A 19,141-nucleotide genomic window follows, 5' to 3' on the forward strand; every position below is an offset into this window, starting at 1 on the left:
ATATAATTACCATTTTGGTTTGATAACTCATGAAAAAAAATCTAGTCCTCCATCATATTGAGCATATGACCCAGAAGTCTAAATCTTCTGTACTTTCTTAGGAGTTTTCTTCCTTTTTCTTATGTGCATTTTTCAACAGTCCTCTTTTGGGAGGGAGGAAGAATGAGTTCATCACTACTGGTAACCAATCTGCCATGGTAGCTGAGAGAAAGGATGAAGGGAAAACTCTTCTAACAAAGACTAAGTAAAACAAACATGTACTAAGTACATTTATAGAAATGTTTCTGAACAATATGTTACATATACCATTCAGGATATAGGTAAAATGCTTTTCATCAAATGAATATATTCATCAAATATAATCACATTTTGATCATTGCTTTGATTAGCATTCTTATGTTTTCTAAGTCATTTTTCTTTGCAGTTTTACTATTTACTATATAAATTGTCCTCCTGGTTCTGTTCTTTACCTTGGAGCAGTTCATACTACTCCCCAAACCTTAAAAATAGTCTTTTTGTCATCTCTTATAATTCAAAAATACTAGAGACCATTTTAAAGTATCCAGCCTGGGGTGGAAGAAAGATAGATGATGTCCACACTGGTCTCCAAGTGCTGGTAGGAATGCTAGAAAGCTAGAAATCTTGTCATCCTTTTTAGTGAGAAGTCATCATTAATGATGGCCCAGCTTGGGCCATCATCATGTAAGTGGAAGAGTGTCAAAAAGTCAAAAGCAGCCAAATTAGCCTCTCCCAGAAAAGGATAACCATGCACAGAATCTTTATGTACCAATGAGCAACATTACTCTATCACAAAGCTGATGGCAAGTCTCTCCTTAATGGGGTAGCGGCCCCAGTTCCAAAGCTAAGTCATGTTTTTATTCTACACTCACTGAGGTAGAATGCACTCCCAACTTCTAAAAAATTGTTAACTGCAGCTCTGTAGCATTAAATGCTTTTTCTTTTTCTAGAAATATAGGAAATTTGCCAATTCCAAACATCAGGCATACCAGATCCCACGTACTTACATCAGTTTTTGTAACAATTGAAGACTATGGCCAAAAGATGAAGAAGCAATTTTTTGCCTCCACCCCTTCAGTTTCCTTTTATTTAGAGAAGTCTTATTTTAAGCGATTTTTTTTACCCTGTCTCCACACCCCAGACAAAAGGGACAAATGCTGCCATCACATGGGGTGCGGACATTGATAGATGCTCTTTATATAAGATATGGAAAGTGTCAAGATGGCATACCAGTTTTGTCCCTTCAAAGTCAGGGAACCACATAAGCTGCTCCTATTCCCTTCTCCTGCCGTCCCTAGGAATAGTGGCCCATGGTGTCTCATTGGATTTTGTCCAGCTCCTTTCCTGCATTCTCTCATTTGGTAATTAATACGGCAACAAAATCTCAAAGACATAAACACACACACACACACACACACACACACACACACACACACACCATTAAATTTGTTTAAAATCCATGAAATTCTCTTTGGTGATTATAAAAAATGAGCAAAGGGGTATATTTATTTAAAATGAATGCAATTTTAAAATCTCTCGAGACATTTCTGAAGACAAGCTTTGTAATTCTGAATTCTTGTGGGTCTCCATCTGAGTTGGGAGCCTCGTACGCTTGAATGGGCTCTTTAGATGCTCTGAAGCCAACTTCTTCCTAAGGAAATATCTCAGTAAACAGTCAGCCTCATATCTCCACAACAGATGGAGTAGTGGCGTGTAGAATTCAGAATCAGAATATGAAGAACTCAGTCCCTGTTGGATAAGAAAAATAGTATTAGAAATTGGGTCCTGTCATAGCCTAGGAAACAGTTACTTCCTCACCTCCATCCCCAAAGCAGACCCATGGTCCTGATAATTACCTCGTTTTCTAGAGTGCCTGGGACTTCCCCAAAGTGACACTAATGTCCTAAGTATTGTCTATTCTTTTGTGTCTTAGGGATTAGAACTTGACCTGAGATTTCATCAATTATAAAGACTATCCAGGTAATAAAGTTTGCCGTACCACGATAAGGAAGGATCTGACTTGTAAACTTAGAGGTGCCTAGAGTCCTTAGAGGTCAAATGAATTGCCACATGTCAAATAGCCAAAAAGTGTCAGAGGCTTGAAGACTTGAACGCTGGTCCTCCTGGCCCACAGGATGGCTGCTTCTTGTATTCCCTCTCATAAATAAGCTTGGACAACTCCCCAAAGTAGAGGGCCTCCTGCTACACAACTATCTGCCATGTGTCTCTTCTCCTCGGTCTCCTCTTCAAATTTGGTTTATTTTATTATCCCTCATGTGCTTTTCCCTTCCGCTATGCACATTCTAGTGAACTGGCCAGTAGTATTCAGATAATATCTAGAACGAGACCAGCCTAGGGAAGTGGAGAAGGGAACAATATAAAAGAATAAAAACTGGATTTCACAAATTCCACTATCAATTTATAGGGCAAACACTCAAAAAGATTAGCATCCATTGAATATGGAATAATCAAAATATAACCTGGATCAAGCCAACTCTTACCTAGGAAATCAAAGTAGATTTGAACCATAAAAAAATATAATAAAGAAAGGGCATGTGCATGGACGTTCAATAGACAATAAAAAGCTGCTCAACAATGGCAGTTATCGGATAATCAATAGTCTCATAATTGCTTTAGTCTTGCTACTTACCTGCAAGTGGAATCCAGAAAAAGAATCCAACAATACCACCCTCCACTGTGGAAATATTATTTTCCTAGTCAATCACAGGAGGTAGAAAGGGAGTAAAATCTTCTAAATCCAATGAGCACGATACCCTGCAGATAAGGGGAAAACATTTTCAATATCAAGATTAAACAAGTGAATATGTACTAAATGCCCAATACGGCAATGCTCTGGGGAATTATGAAGGGTAAAAAACTAGAAATCTCTGCCCTTACATAGCATATGCTCTCTAGGGCAATATAACATATATAGAAAAGTTTAGATAATTAAATATAAGGTAACATTAGGGAGAGAGTAACCAAGGAAGGAGGAATATCCACAAAGGGTTCTAATGAATAATTGTGCTTTAGCTTATTTTTAAAAAAAAAAATTCTTTAAATGGATTAAAGGAGGCAGCTAGATGGTGCAGTGGATAGAGCACCTGTCCCGAGTGAGAAGGAACAGAGTTCAAATCCAGCCTCAGACATTTAACTCTTACTAGCTGTGTGATCCTGGATGAGTCACTTAACCCCAAATGCCTCACAAACAAAAAAAATTTTTTAAGTGGATATAGGTGAAAAGTATATGATAAGGCAATTCTAATAGACTTGGAATGGAAAATGCTATTCCCATGAGGAGAGAAAGAGAACTATGGAGATTCAATATGGATTGAAGCATAGTATTTTTGCCTTTTTTGTTTTATTTTTTTTTCCTTTTGATCTCATTTTTCTTTCATGATATGACAAATATGGAAATATGTTTAAAACAATTGTACATATTGAACCTATATCAGATTGCTTGCCATCTTGGGGAGGGGGAAAATAAGAATGTGAGGGAGAAAAATTTGGAACAAAGGTTTCACAAAAAATGAATGTTGAAAACGATCTTTACATGTATTTGGCAAAATAAAATACTATTGAAAAGGGGGAAAAAAAGAAAGTTTGTGATAGCTATAACAATGGGAAATAAAGTATTGTGGTTAGGCTAGCAAAATAATCTAGTTTGATTGGGCCATGAAATAAGTGAAATATCGAGTATTGCTTGAGCGCCTACTATTTGCCACACATTATGCTAAACATTAAGGATACAAGCAAAAGAAGGAAAGAAAGAAAAGGCCAAAAATTTGAGAAATTTCAGTGATAAAAAACCAGTAAGTTTTCATCTATAAGTAAAGGAAATTCAAGAAATTACTTGTGACATTGCAAGGTAGCAATGAGTATAGAAACATATGTTCAGAATCAACTACAGAAGGAAAGCCTAATTATGGTACCTAATTATAATACCAGTAGTTGGCAATTCAAATATCACAAATAAAAACTAGAAATTTATCTCTCAGTATCCTTAAGAAGAAAGCCTTGGATGATTAAATTTGGAAGCTAGAGGACATAGAATTAGAAAAAAAGGGGAAAGAATATCTTTATATCCTTCAACAGAAATCATTGATTAAGGACTTGCCTGAAGAAGTCACATTTCAGAATGAGTCAGTAGCTGTTCTTGTCAAAACTAAAAACTAAAGGAAGTCTTTGGGTTACTTCTTAAGTATCTTAGTCATTAACTAAGGATTAGGGAAACTAAATACTGCCAAATTCAGGCTTCAGCCCTATTCTCAGCTTTATCCCATGCTAAGGTTATCTACCACAAGCATCTGTCCATCTATCTTACTATCCCTAGTGTGTTTTTCCTTTCTTTCTATGCACATTCTAGTCAGCTGGCTAGTGTTCAGGTAATATCTAGAATGAGAACAGCTTAGGGAAGTGGAGAAGATAACAATATATCAGGGTAAAAACTCTGTATTTCACAAATTCCACTCTCAATTTATAGAGCAAACACTCAACAAGATTTGCATCTATTGAGGATGGAATAATCAAAAATAGTCCAGGATCAAGCAGACACTTGCCTATTAAATCTTATCTATCAAATCAAAGTATATTTGAACCATAAAGAATATGATAAAGAAAGGCCATGTATGTGGACATTCAATAGTTAATAAAGAGTTGGTAGAATAAGCAATGTTTTATTAGAAGGATGGGTTGGAAGAAGAGGGGAAGGGAAGGTAGGGAGATCAATTAAGAAGATGTTGAAATAATGGTATGATAAAGTAATGACAATATAGACTAAGCAAATGGCAGTGGAAAGGGAAAGAAAGGAGAAATTAAAGCAAAGCCTTAAGAAGTTTAATTTACTATCTAGGAGTCAAAAAGAAAAAAAAATGTCATAAGAAATCAAAGTCCTGAAGGCAAGTAAAGTAGTGGGGTTATTGAGGAAGCTGCAATTTTCTTCAGAAAAGGAACTCGCTTTGAATGATGGAGAAATATAGAAACATAATATATATACATGTATATAACTTATTTATATACATACACACACACACACATATATATATATATATACATATATATAGTTATGATTTCAGACATCTGAAACTCAGAGTAAGATGAGAGCCAAGAGTAAGGATCCAGGGAGCACCTGGAAGATGACTGCCACAATATCAGATCAGCCTTCTCACCTTAAACAATTCCCTCTACCACTGAAGCCCCTTGTGCTGCTTAGTTAGTTGGTTCCAGAACCCCCATTCTAAGGAAATGTGCAGGGAAGCAATGTTCACACCTTCATTCCTCTCTGAGCTCCAATCTTAACTATCCAGAGTTCTTTCTACAAGATGCCTCTACATAGATACCTTCTCCCTTCTCATGCTTTATAGTTTCATTTAACGTGTTGTTTTCTCCTATTAGAATGTAAACGTTTTTGGAGATAGTTTAACACAGTGCTTGACATGTAGGAAGTATTTAATAAATGTTTATTTTAACTGGAAAACAAAAAACCCAGAAAATACCATTCAGTATGGAAAAAATAAAGTATTCCATTGATCAAATATCACAGTGATTAGAAGCTGGTCTCATAAAAGCTAAGTTCACAAACTAAGTTTATCATCTAACTTTTGAATGGAGAGATCTGGTCGAACTTTGAGGTTTTGTAGCTGTAATGAGAAGCCAATCATTCAAAATTGAGATATAAAATAAAAATATAAAATTCTCAGCTCCCGACCTAGAAAGAATGTATAGAAGAATTCAAAAAAGAATTTAAAAGTCAAATGACATTGAGGAAAAAATAAAAATAAAAACCATCCAAGAAAAATAAGATTATGAAAAAAGTCAACCAACTAGAAAAGGAGATACAGTCTCAAATATAAAAATAATACTTTGAAAATTAGAATTGGGCAAGGAAAATCCAGTGAAGCTATGAGAGAACAAGAAATAACAAAACAGATTATGAAGAATGAGAAAATAAAACAAACTATGAAACATGACAGATCTGAAGAATAGATCAAGAAGAGAAAATATAAGAATAATTGCACTGCCAGAAAGTCATGACCAAAGAGAATATTGACACAGTAATGAAGGAACTAATTCAAGAAAAATGTTCTAGAATGATAGAACATGAGGGGAAAGTAGAAACAGAAAAAATCCACTGATTACCATCTCAAAGAGATCCTTTGTAGAAAACACTCAGAAATATTATTGACAAATTTTGAAACCACCAGATCAAAGAGAAAATTTTGCAAAAAAAGAAAGAAAAAGAAAAAGAAAAAAAAAAGAAAGAAAGAAAAAAATTCAAATATGCTGGAGCTACAATTAGAATTGTACAAAACTTAGCAACAGCTATAATAAAAGGTTGTGCACAGGTCTTGGAATCATATCTAACAACAATCCAAAGAACAAATCCAATTTTTGGCCCGTGGCCAAAAATATCATATCCAGTAAAATTATCTATAATTTGGATGGAGAATAAATGGACATCCAATAAACTTGCAGATTTTCAGGACTTTCTACCGATCAAACCCGAATTTAACAGAAAATTTAATATGTAAGAGCCAACAAAATCACATTTAAGGAGCTCAACATGGACAAACTGTTTGAACGTGGACAAATTGTTTATGTTTTTCTTTACAAGGGAAATGTATACTATATGTTTAAGATTCACATCAACAATAGGGTAGCTCAAAAGAAAGATTGGCCAAGTTAAGATAAAAATAGTAATCATGTCATACAAATGAGGTGCAGAGGAGGAAGACACAGAGGCATTAGAGGGGTGAGGGGGACTCATAATTCTGAAAACCTACTCACAGGAGGAATGGGTTCAAGAGGCAACACTACATATCTACAATGAAGAGTATAGCACCTTCAAAACCTATAAAGTAATAAGGGGGGAAGGGATGGGTGGATGGGGAAGCAAAGAGTGAAGGAAGAAGACAAGGAAGGGATCTGTGGAAGGAAGTTAAATAATAGCAAGACAAGTTATGGAGCCAAATTTAATTAAAAAGTCAACAGGGATAGGAAAGGTGTGTGTGTGTGTGTGTGTGTGTGTGTGTGTGTGTGTGTGTGTAAGTGGGGTGTGTGTGTGTCTAGGTATGTGTATATTTATGTATATACCTACATATGTATAAATAAATATATCTTTTCTTAACTGTAGCTTGGAGTGGGAAAGATGAAAGGAGGAAAAAGAACAAAGTAAATAAAGTATGCAGCAGAGAACCAAAGAACAATTTACAAAGAACTAAAGAAAAAATTGATGATCATGAATATAATTTCTTCTACTAATATATCTACCTTCCTGAACTGGTAATTTGTTGTTATATATCTGAATCCTCCCTGATGTTCTGCTGGGCAGATGACAATGTTCTCTTTTGTTTTATTTTATTTTGTTTTGTATTCCTTTTTTGTTTCTTTTTTTTTCTTACTCTATTTTTTTCAAATAAAATAAATTTTAAAGTAAGTAAATAAATAAATGAAGTTCACTCAGTTACCTAATTCTTCTTTGGTCCAAGTCAGACAGATTAAAATTCTTAAGACTCCTAATCCCAGAAGGGTCTTTGTGACAACAGATTCCAGGACAAGGCTGCTGATCTAAACAAAAAATAGTAATCAGTGAGAAATGCTAACAACTCAAGGAAATTAGGACCTGATGCCCCGCTCAAAAGTTTCCAAAGACATATTCCTCCTGATAAGCCTGGGAAAATATCTCCCATTTTATAAAGACAAAGACCTCCACAATCAACCCAGGTAATACGAGTCAAAGGTACCACTTGCATATGTTTACTGGACAAAAGAAGGCACAGACAGTGGATTTGTTGGGACTTTTACAGTGCCTGGCATGCTGTCAGAGGAGAGAACTGTAAAAAGAAATGAGAATTTTGGAGTAAAGATCTAAAGAGAGAATTAGTAGCTTAATACAAGAGATACAAACCTTGTCCAAGAAACCAGCAAAGATGGCTGAAAAATTTTAAATACTAAGAAGTCAAAAATAAAGTTAACACAATATTTAGCAACTACTATCATAAAGGAGGAGAACGTACGAGTAAAATCTTCCAAAAGGAAAATGATACAGAATTGCAATCAAGAACAACTATTCTACGAACTAAATATAATTCAATATTGAGGGGAAAGTAGATCTTTTCCGAAAGAGAGGACTTTTACATAATCCTGATGAAAAGGCTGAAGCTGAGTATTTGCACTGAAAACCAGACAAGAAACCTGCGGTACCCATAAGCTATCTTTGTGGCAACAACCTCCTTTTCCCCCCAATTAACCCTGTATCTCTCAGGTTCATGATTCAGGAGGCTTATGCTAATAAAGATCTATTGGAAACCATTCTTTAGAAACAACGGCATAGGGAACACAGTATGGATTTAGGCATTCCGTTAATTTTCACCCTCAGATATCCTTTATTTTGGAAGGTCTTCCTATAAGTAGACTCTTCTACTTCCTCCCACCCCAAGCAAAGGGATAAAGACTCCAAGGTTGATACAAGAAAGGGTTGCTGCTACTAATAATTACTCCTTAGTAGGCATGAAGGGGCCAGGGAAAAAGCTAACTCTTGCCACTCTTATCACCTATTGGGTTGAGAAGCCAAGAGAGTCGAGTTGTGTTCCCTTCTCTTGGGACATTCAGTAACAGTGGCCCACATATTCAGCATGGAGGCTTGCCTAATGTTTTCCTTATTTTCACTTATTTTGTTAATAATGTGACTAATCCCAAACTAAAGAAACCGAGCCATACACATATATTACTGATATTATATTATATTATTATGATAACCATGCAGTTGTTTATCCAAGAGATCATAAAAAAAAGGAACAGATAACATAGTATTCATTTATTTAAAAGAAATGAAGATTTAAAGCCAATTAAGGAGCTTCCCCAGTGTATGTGTGGGCAATTTTAGCTTCCTAAAGATCATTACCACCCGAGTTATGAGGATCATAGACTTGGAGATGTTTGGAAGTCCTGAAGTTGAATCTGGTTAAGAGAATGTCTGAAATAACAGTCAGTGTAATACCTTGCTTCCAGCATACAACAGAGATCAAATGAGGGGTGAGAAGTAAGTCTCTGTGGAAGGAAAAAAGAAAGTATCAGAAATCAGACCCCACCATTGGCTGATTTGTGTTATAAGACTGTAGCATCAAATTCAAATAAAAATGAGGGTCCTTAACTTATACATAAGAATCCCTACTGGCTAAATATTGACTTAGAATATTAACATTATCTACACCTCTTGTATTTTTATTAATTAATATATTTTATTAATTGATAAATATATTTTATTAAATATTCTCAATTGCATTTTAATCTAGTTGGGTTGAAGTCAGGAATGCTAAAAAGAGCGATAGGGTTAATCTTTCATCTCCAATGCTGTACCTACTACCATGGGCTTTGTGTCTCCCTCTTCTGAGCTCCCATAATATTTGGCTTTTTTCTGATTAACAACTATTCTCCTCGGTATTCTCTATGCCCATGAGCACATATTTATGTTTGGGAGGAGAACTGTCCCTATGATGCCATTGGCACTGGAAATTCACTGGGTTTTTTTTTAAATCTCTCAATGATAAAAGTAAGCTCCTGCTCCAGAGTTTATGGAATTAAAGAATAATGGATACAGAGGTTCATCCTTTTGCCAGCCCCATGTAGTCAGTAGGAAAAGGTTATGGCTTGAATCCATATCTTCCTGACTTCCAGACCGGTTTATCCACCTGCCAAACTGCTTCTTCCATCTCCTTCTCTAAAGGGGCTTGGAAGACTCCCCCAACAGACTCTAGGCAGACAGTCCAAGTGCCACAGAGCCATTCACTCAGCCTTTTGCCGTGGGTCTGGTACAATCATTCTGACAATGAGTCCCCACTCACCTCATTTCTTGAGCTACTTTCAGAAGTTCGAACAGGTTCCTCCCTAGTAGGTGGCATGAGACCAAATCCCAGTCGGTCAGTCTGCTAACACTCTGTTCGGTCTTTTGAGGACTGTTCTTTTGGTTTGACACAGGAGTTGATTTGGGAGGAGAGACATGAACATTCCGAATACGTCTTCTCCTAGAAATGGGAAAAAATCTTGTCCAAGTTCATGCAATGAATGTAAACCAAGCAGATACTAAATGCCAGATTCCAGGGATAAATTCAAAAGCAGCAAAACAATATCCCCTGCTGTCAGTTAACAAACATGTATTAATGCTTATTATGCTCTAAACATGATAACAAGCACTGGGGCACAAAGAAAGGCAAAAGATACTTTTTTAGAACTGGCATCTAATGAAAGAAATCATAATCAATAATCATTTATTATAATAATAAATAATTATTTCCAAATTATAATGATACATATAAATATATTATATTTATTTTGTTATAATTATATTACATATATTATATAATATACATTATATTATATGTAATATAATATAATTATTTATGAAATTTATTTATATATAAATAAATATTTATATAATAAAATCATCATTAATTAAATACCTACTGCATGCAGCTAAGCATTGGGGATACAAAAAGAAACAAAAGCAATCCCTCCCTTCGAGGAACTCAATCTAATGGGAAGACCACAGGCAAACAATAAAAAGAATAAATTGGAGATCATCTGAGAGGGATTAAAGAGATTAATTTCAGAGCATTGTGAAAAGTTGCTCCAGAAAGTGAGACTTCAACTAAGACTTGAAAGAATCTAAGAAGATAACTATGAGGAAGAAGAATTTTCCAAGCATGGGAAGTAAGGAGATGGAGAATGGAGAGCCAGAATAGCAAAGGGGCCATTGTCACTGGATTACAGAATATGTAGAAGGAAAGAAGCTATAAGACTATTGGTGTAGGAATTGACAGGTTAAATAGGGTGCTGAATGACAATTGTGGTCAGACCTGCATTCAGGAAAATCACCTTGACAGTTGTATGGAAGAGGGACTAGAGTAGGGAGAGAGTTGAAGCAGCAGTACCATCCATAGGGTATTACCATACTCCGCTTTGGGATGACAAGGGAATATATGAGGATGGTTTCAGTATCAGAGGAGAGAGGGGACTTATACTAGAAGAATTTACAGGACTTGACAACTAATTTGAAATTTGTGTGGGAATGAGAAAGAAGGATGAGTTGAGGATGATTCTCTGCTGTCAATCCCGCCTTTTGTTGAAGATTGATAGAAATATAAACTAATAAGCAAGAGGAAAGCTAAGCCAAGATGACTTGGAATGGACAGACTAATTGGATATGAACTGGTACAGTAATAGAAATCCTATATTTACTCACCTAGGCAGTATGCACGTCAAAGAAAACACAAGTGGCGGCCAAGGACCATTTGTATTCCACGGATTATAGAGGAGAGTACTGTCATATCTAGTATAAGTTTCATAAACCTAAAGGCCAGAGAGATACTATTTAGAAGAAGATGCTCAGTTTTATTTCCTGTACCCTTAATCCCATGTCCACATGTCAATTCCCAGATTTGCTCCTTCAATCATACCCCTTCCTTCTCTATTTTGTGATCTTCCTTTAATCAACTGGCTCCTTCTCTATTGCCTACTTTTTAGTGCCAATATTCCCTCCAGTCTTAAAAAGCTTTCACTCAATCCTAGTATTCCTTTCAAGACAAAAGTTTCTATTTTTTTTTTTTTTTTACCTTTTACAGCTAACTTCAGAGAATATACATCGTCCTTCATTCCTACATACTTCAGCCCTCTTGATTTCTTGCAATCTGACTTCTAGATCTACCACCCAAATGAAATTAGTCTTTTCAGGAATATCAGTGACGCATTATTTACCAAGACTACTGACCCCCTCTCAGTAATTCATTTAACCTGATTACATTTGACACTATTGATCACTTTCTCTAAGGAATTAATTCTTCCTAGCTCCTCGTGGGGCTACATGGTCCTTCTCCTAATTCATCATGAGTTTTTAGTCTTCATTTTCAGATCATCCTTCTGCATTCTTTCCCTCTCTTTTCCTTCCCTCTATGTCAGCTCCCATGAGTTCAATTTTCAACAGTTAAGTGATTCCACAAATGGAAATTCAGACTTCTTGTCTCTCCTGACCTCTGAACTAGCTCGTCTAACCATCTCCACCCAAATGTCCCATCAAACTCAAAAAGGTCATTAAATCCCCCTTTGAACTATCCCTTCAGTAATCCCCAGTTCCACTAAGAAAATCATAATCATCCTAGTAATTCAGAAAGACCACCTCAATTTTTCTTTATTCACTTTCCCAACATGACCAATTGGTTTGTGTTTAGTAAACATAAGACTTTTAGGTAAATCAGAGGCTATCAGAAATCACAAATATCTCACTTGAGCTCTTTATAATGGAAAATTTTCCAATTTGAATGCTTTTAAGATATTTCCTCAGGGACTAATAACAAGCTGAGCTATCTCCCATATCTCATTTGACAGGTTCAGTACCAATCAGGGAGTGGACCTCATTCAAGAACAACAGATATACCTGGGATAGTCCTAAACATAAAGATCACCAGAGTTCAAATAAGCTTTCCTAGAAGACCTGTCACATAAGTAGAGAATCTATAATATGTTGAGACTGAATTTTCAAATGTAGCTGGAAAAGATAGTGAGTTTGCCTAAACCGAGATCCTAAAACCCAAAGAAAACCACCTTAGTCTGATATTAAAAGCCAGTGAACATTTAAGTAAGAAGGAACCTCTCCTGAGAATGGTGATCAAGGATAAGACACTGTCTCTTTATCTCCTATTTTGATTGTGCCCCCCCCACCCAAGCCTTAATAATCATAATACTTAGTAGAAAATTGAATTTATTTTCCATTTGGATATGTGTGTTATAGGGTAACAGATAGGTCCAATAAAGACTTGGATAGATTCAATATATGACTACTACCGCGATCATCTCTTACCATTTTCCTGATCCCACAGTGTACCACAAGGTACTGTAGCTCATAATGATTCTCTAGAACTTGAGTAACAGGACAGTAAAACCCAAGAAACAACTCGTGAGATGCCACAAATGTACCATCACCAAACAGGTCTTTCTTCACAAAAACCCAGAGCACATATTGACTACATGTCGTTTCCACTGTGGAAAAACAAATGACAAATTAGAATTTAGTTTTTAATCACAGTGAAAACTGTCAACAGAATTTTACTGTCTTGGTCTCTGTGAATAGCTGGAGCCACACAAAGCAGGGCCAAGAAGCAGGTTTTAGAGATCAAGTAGTAGAATGAGGAAAACTGGAAGTTCCCCTGGGCAGGAGACCTGTTGAAGGAAAGGTAGAAATTTAAGCGAGAAGGAAAGGGGAAGACAAAATACAGTACAATTATTTTCAGGGCCCGAGTAAAGTTTCCTATGACAAGCAGGATAACATGGGTGTTCCCCCATCCTGTTGGATCAATTCTGAAGTAATTGTTTCAAATCTTGGGAGGTTGTTACTTAGTGGGAGACAGAACTAGAATAGGTTTTTTAAATCACTTCCCTTCACACAGACAGGAGATCACTGTCAAGAACTTGATCATTTTAAGCCTCATTGTAAGGCTCTGATTTCCAAGCCAGAAGAAGCAGCTCAGAGAAATCTAGATTATTAGTTTATTCATTAAACATGTCATCTTGATAATTATGAAAATCATAATCATTTTCCACATCCCCCAGAGGAAATAAAGTTAGAACAGCACCATTTGATTGGATAGAGGAAAGAAAAAAGCAGGAGAAATCAAAGACATTAATAGACTTCAATGATAGATTAAACTGAAAAGAGGATCAGAGAGAGGGGAGGATTTATTAAGTGCCTACTGTGTGCCAGGCACTAAACTAAGTAATTTACTACTATCTCATTTGATCCTCACAACTCTGGGAGGAAGATGACATTATCAACCACATTTAACATTTGGGGAAACTGAGGCAGAGAGCAGCAAGTGACTTGCCAAGAATCACATAGCTAAGTAAACATTGAAGGCTGGATTCAAACTCAGATTGTCCCGACTTCAGTGCTAGAGCATTATTCGTTGTGCCTCCTTACTTCGTTGTTGTCCTTCCTTCTTGGAGAGGATTCAGAACACATCACTGTTGGGATCACTGACTAATTAGATAAATATGAGCTCAGAAAGCTCTACCACAGGTCAGACACATTAGGAACATTTGACCCCCTTACTATTTCTGGGAAGGAAGAAAAGGTAGAATGAGTGAGGACTCCATGGAATTACGAGATTGTTGAAGAATCAGAAGCTATTCTGGAACAAAATTCATTGTAGCAGCAGAAAAAGAGAAATATAAAGGGCTTGATTTCAGACAAGAGGAAGAAGCCAGTCATGAGGAAGGATCCTGCTACCAACTGCAAATAAAAAACTTGAATTTGTCCAGGAAGACATTGAGACCGAGAGGATTCATATCGGAGATTCAGCCACTGTGGAGTAAAATGGAAACCATGGGAATGGGAGATTCTCATAAAAACAGAGTGAAAATCAAAATGAGAGATGTTTAGAGAGGAAGCATCTTCAGTGAAGAGGCAGAACCAGGAAGAACAACAAACGATGTCCTACAACAAATACTGTAAGCCACAAGTCTCTCATTAGCCAAAAACAGAAAACAAGGAAAATAGCAACTTCAGCTCAGAAGAGCTAACTCTCTCTACAAGCCTAAGAAAATTGAGCATGAGACAACTAACAGTTCAACAAGGAATAAGATATTCGAGATAATAATAGTCACTGATATCTATTTTAAAGCTGCAAAGCACTTTTCAAATGTTAAATCATATTTGGAGATAAATGATAAAAATACCCGATTTTTCTTGGGCCCAAACCAGACAGAAAAGGAGGCACAGGATTCCTAGGGCCAGAAAGGCTTTCATTGTACTCAAGCCTAGAGCAAGGCTGCTGACCTCAACCTAAAAACAAGCAAGCTAGAAGACCCAAGCACTCAGGTGATTTTATATAACATCCCACTCAGGTGTTTGCAATGATCTATTCTTTCTAGGTGTTCAGGGAAATTTTCAACTAGAATTCCACAATTAGCAGGGCATTATTTTATTCATTCCCTAGTCATTTTTTTAAATCTCCTTTCCCACAAATACCATTTTAACCCCTGACTATCCCATTTGTTGGTTTCTGTATGAAATATGTCACCTTGGTCAAATTCTTTTTTTCTTAATGAGGATCAAGTTATTCTGATGCTTTTTGCTTTGTGGTATGTTTAATATCTGGTTCTGCTAAATTCCCTTCCTTCTTTTTTTTTTTTTTTTTTTTTACTATATTTCCTGGAATCTACTCACCTTTTGTTCCTTCAGTTGATTTTTTTCAACTGTATCAATCACTCCTTTGGTAATTAGATTGATGTGATATTAAATAGGTAAATTAAATTAAATAATACTGTCCTTTGTGTTGTATCGCCTCAACCTACCCATGAATAATTAATATTGTCCACGCTTTTAGAGGTTTGCACATCATTTTTAATAATTTCTTTGTTTTGACTTTTTCTTTTATAATGATGATTTGGTTTTTTTGCTTCTGAAAAAATAAAATTAGCTGATGATATTTTAAAATCTAGTTTTATTTGTTAATTAAAAGTTTGGGGATTTTAATTTGATTAACCTATTCTTTATTTTCAGAATATGGGTTGGATCAAGTTTAGAAACAGGATTAGGATCTATTCTGGCATTTAATTGGTATTTTTAATTTGTTGAGTTTTTAGTTTTAAAAAAAAATACATGCTCCATTATTTGATCTGTTCTTTCTTTTTTATATATAAAAGTGATTAGAGATATGATTTACCATAATAATTACTTTGAATGGATCCTCAAAATGTTGCTATGCTTATTTTTGTCATTTTCATTAATAAAAATATCAATGGTTTATATGATTTGCCCTTTGAAGGGCCAGTTCTTCAGGATTACCTTTTTAATCTATTATTTTGTACTCCTATCTTCAATGATCTTTAACTGAGTATCATTTTTATTACATTGCCATCAATAAATAGCACTCTGTTTTCATCACTCTCTCATCCCATCTGTCTCTTCTTCTTGACAATACAGCTACAAGAAGAGTTGAGCCAATATGATGGAGCAAAAAAGGAGTGGACAGCTTTCAAAGATTTGGTATACAGTATTGCATTTACTCAGTGGGATCAGAACATTCACAAACATCAAGAATGGTTTGATGAAAATATGGAGAAATTCAGAAGCTGCTAAATGAAAAATAAGAACTCCACAAGAACTCCAGAGGGTTTAACAGCAGGATGGTTTGTCTGTCTTTAAGAGGGCAGCATTCAACTCCATCAAAAGTAAAGTACAAGCAAAGCTTAGAAAGATTCAGGATTCGTGGCTCAGCAACAAGGCTGATGAAATTCAGTTTTACACTGACAGCAACAACCCAAAGAACTTTTATAAGGTCTTCATCTCATCTTCTCAGTGATTAATGATAAGACATGATTCTGGATAGAAGGGCTGAGTATTTCCATGGTTTCTCATGGATCATCACCAAAGCCATTAACCAGACATCTCAGGTTAAAATCAATCCCACTCTAGCTAAACTTCCAACCAAAGAAGGGGTTTTGAATGCCATTAGGCTCCTTGCCTGTGGCAAAACCTTTCAACTGAGATTTGCTCAGTGTTTGGGAGGCTCCAAAGGAAAGAATGGGAGAGAAGTATTAGACTCCAAGATGGAGGTCTACAGAGCCATTCTACTGATCTCATCGTTGTATACTGGATAGATTACCAGTTTCATCCAGAAAAGTGAATCACTTCCATTTAAATTGTTTGAGAAAGGTCCTGAAGATCATTGGACAGGAGAAAGTACCAGATATGGGTTTATTCTCAAACTAAAATGCCAATTTTATTTGAGAGAGCATGACTCCAGTGGGCTGGCCACGTTGTTTAAGTGTCAAACATATGCTTACTTAAGTGTGTTTTATGGAGAACTCACCCAAGGCAAGCACTGACACGGTGGTCAGAAGCAGCAATACAAGAACACTCTCAAGAGCCCTTTGAAGAACTTTGGAATTGATTGTGTAGCATTGATTGTGGCACAAGGACTACCCAAAAGTCATCATTTTCTCCATCTCCATCTCCATCTCCATTCCCTTAATTTGCTTTTTATTGCTAGATTGAGCATTTATTGTGTTACTAGGATGTATTTCCCATTTATCCTGCATGTAGTTTTTCTGTATGTTTGCTTGCTTATTATCTCTTATTAGATTGCGAGATCCTTAAGGGCACATCTTTTTTTATTTCTTTTCTTTGTATCCCCAGAGATTAGCACATAATAAGCACTAATGGATGCTTCTTGACTAAATGTTGATAATCCAATTAGATTTTACTGCCTTTATGTTAAGGGTCCTTAAGGAAATATAATATGTATGGCAATATGGTTATCAAGTGGATTTTTGTTTTGCCTGTTTTGAGTTATCCCATATTGTGATTTTTTTTTGTATACATGTCACATAAAACTTAGGTATATGAATGCCATTTTGTTCCTATTTAATAATCATCAGAGATCCATAAGGATGTAGCTGAGGCAGACATCAGACGATGGGAGGCAATAATGTTGGGGTCTAGTTACGTGAAGAATTCACAATGGCCATTCTCTTTGGCAAAGGGCAGGTTTATTTAGGGAAGATGTTATGGACAAAATGAAGTGATACGATAGACACCAGGGATGATAAATATGAAATAGAGTCAATGAGCATATAAAGACAAGTTCCTCAGGGGAACCCACATTTAGCCAGTCGCAAGGGAATACTCTATGAGGTTGGGCCGTGCCCTTAGCTGGCAGCCTAAATCCTGAGAGGTATTTAGTACCCTAAAGGAGTTAATTATAAGGATAAAGGGGAGGTGAGAAGCATAGTGAAATTAGGGGAGATACCACATGGCAATGGGATGGGGGTTAAAGAGAAAGACATCATGGGCCAGAGTGCTTGGCAGATTGACCCAAAGGAAGGCAGTAGTAAAGACATGAACCTAAGTTGTTTTATAGGGAAATTTTAGCCTCAGGGACCTGACATAATTGGATTTTTGACTGGATTATCTTCAGAGGGTAGGACCAAAGAACTTCTCTCCAAGTCTTCTCCCTACCTACCCTAGAGAACAATTTAATTTTTATCAATACTTCAGTTTCTGTCTTACACCTACCATTCAGAATCGCATACTATTTAAATTTTCAAAAATTCATTTGAAGTCCTAAATTTCTTTTTTATTTGTTATGGTATAAAAAGAAAATATACAAATTCCCTAATATGATAGTTTCATTTATCTGTTTTTCCTCCAAACCAATTGGCTTTTCCTTTAAGCACCTGGATGCCATCTCATTAGGCACATATATAGTAAGCAATTCTATAAATTTTGTAGCTATGGTGCCTTTGAGCACAATTATTCTTGCCTATCTCCTTTTATTTCTCTTTACTGTAGCTTTTTCTGATATTATTTACTACCCTACTAAACTATACCACTCAAGTGCTTACCTTATTAGATAACTTTGTGTAACAAAATGAAACTTAGAACAAAATGGTATCAGATCAAGACAAATCTTTTGCTTCCATCATTCCTGCATTGAACTCCTTCTCAAACTCTAGCTTTCTATTTAAACTCTGCACAAGGGCCACATCTTACATAAGGTCTTACTGATCATACAGCCTTCTTCACCCATCAGAATTACTTTCTGAATCGTCTCCCCACACAAACCCAAATAAAATGCAAATTTCTTGAGAAATTAATTGCTTTTTTTATTCTTCAAATTAACTAGGGGTTACACCATTTAAATTTAAATGGAAATATGGTGAACAAAGGATTCTTCCTAAAAAAGCATTCTTCCTGGTGACTACATTTAAGAGCTCTTGAAGGATAAAAGAAAGGAAAAGTAAGCTAGAAGGGCAATACTGAAAAGCTATAATGTTGGGGAAAGGAAGGAATTTGAACTTAGGACAGAAGACAACATAGAATCTGAACAGCAAAAGAATATGGCCAAAAGACAGAATGAGCAACTTTTTTATATTGTTTAATGAAGTCAGCCAATCATTTGTTTATTAAAGAAAGTACTAAAGTTTCAGGTCCACTTTCCCTAAAATGAAATCCAATCTATCTTCTACAAAAGTTAGAGCTACACAATAGTTCAGCTCAAAAGTAAATCTTCCACTCTCTAGAGGGCCACAAATAATGCCCACTTTAAGCAAGTGATAATAGGATTGTGGA

At 35.9% G+C, this 19,141-nt stretch overlaps 1 protein-coding gene across 1 annotated transcript; it reads right to left on the reverse strand.

Moving 5' to 3' along the window:
* Positions 1-1,504: 1,504 nt before the first annotated feature.
* LOC116419882 lies at positions 1,505-14,853 on the reverse strand. The gene is made up of 8 exons (XM_031942393.1): positions 14,743-14,853; positions 12,869-13,047; positions 11,258-11,364; positions 9,861-10,040; positions 9,017-9,066; positions 7,485-7,584; positions 2,669-2,793; positions 1,505-1,767 (listed from the first exon to the last, which is right to left on the reverse strand). Exons 1-7 carry the CDS (start codon positions 14,810-14,812, stop codon positions 2,733-2,735), a joined length of 747 nt encoding a protein of 248 aa, XP_031798253.1. The 5' UTR covers positions 14,813-14,853; the 3' UTR covers positions 1,505-1,767; positions 2,669-2,732.
* Between the last annotated feature and the right edge of the window lie 4,288 nt (positions 14,854-19,141).

The sequence above is a fragment of the Sarcophilus harrisii genome, chromosome 6, assembly GCF_902635505.1.
Source record: "Sarcophilus harrisii chromosome 6, mSarHar1.11, whole genome shotgun sequence".
Classification (NCBI taxonomy): Eukaryota; Metazoa; Chordata; class Mammalia; order Dasyuromorphia; family Dasyuridae; genus Sarcophilus; species Sarcophilus harrisii.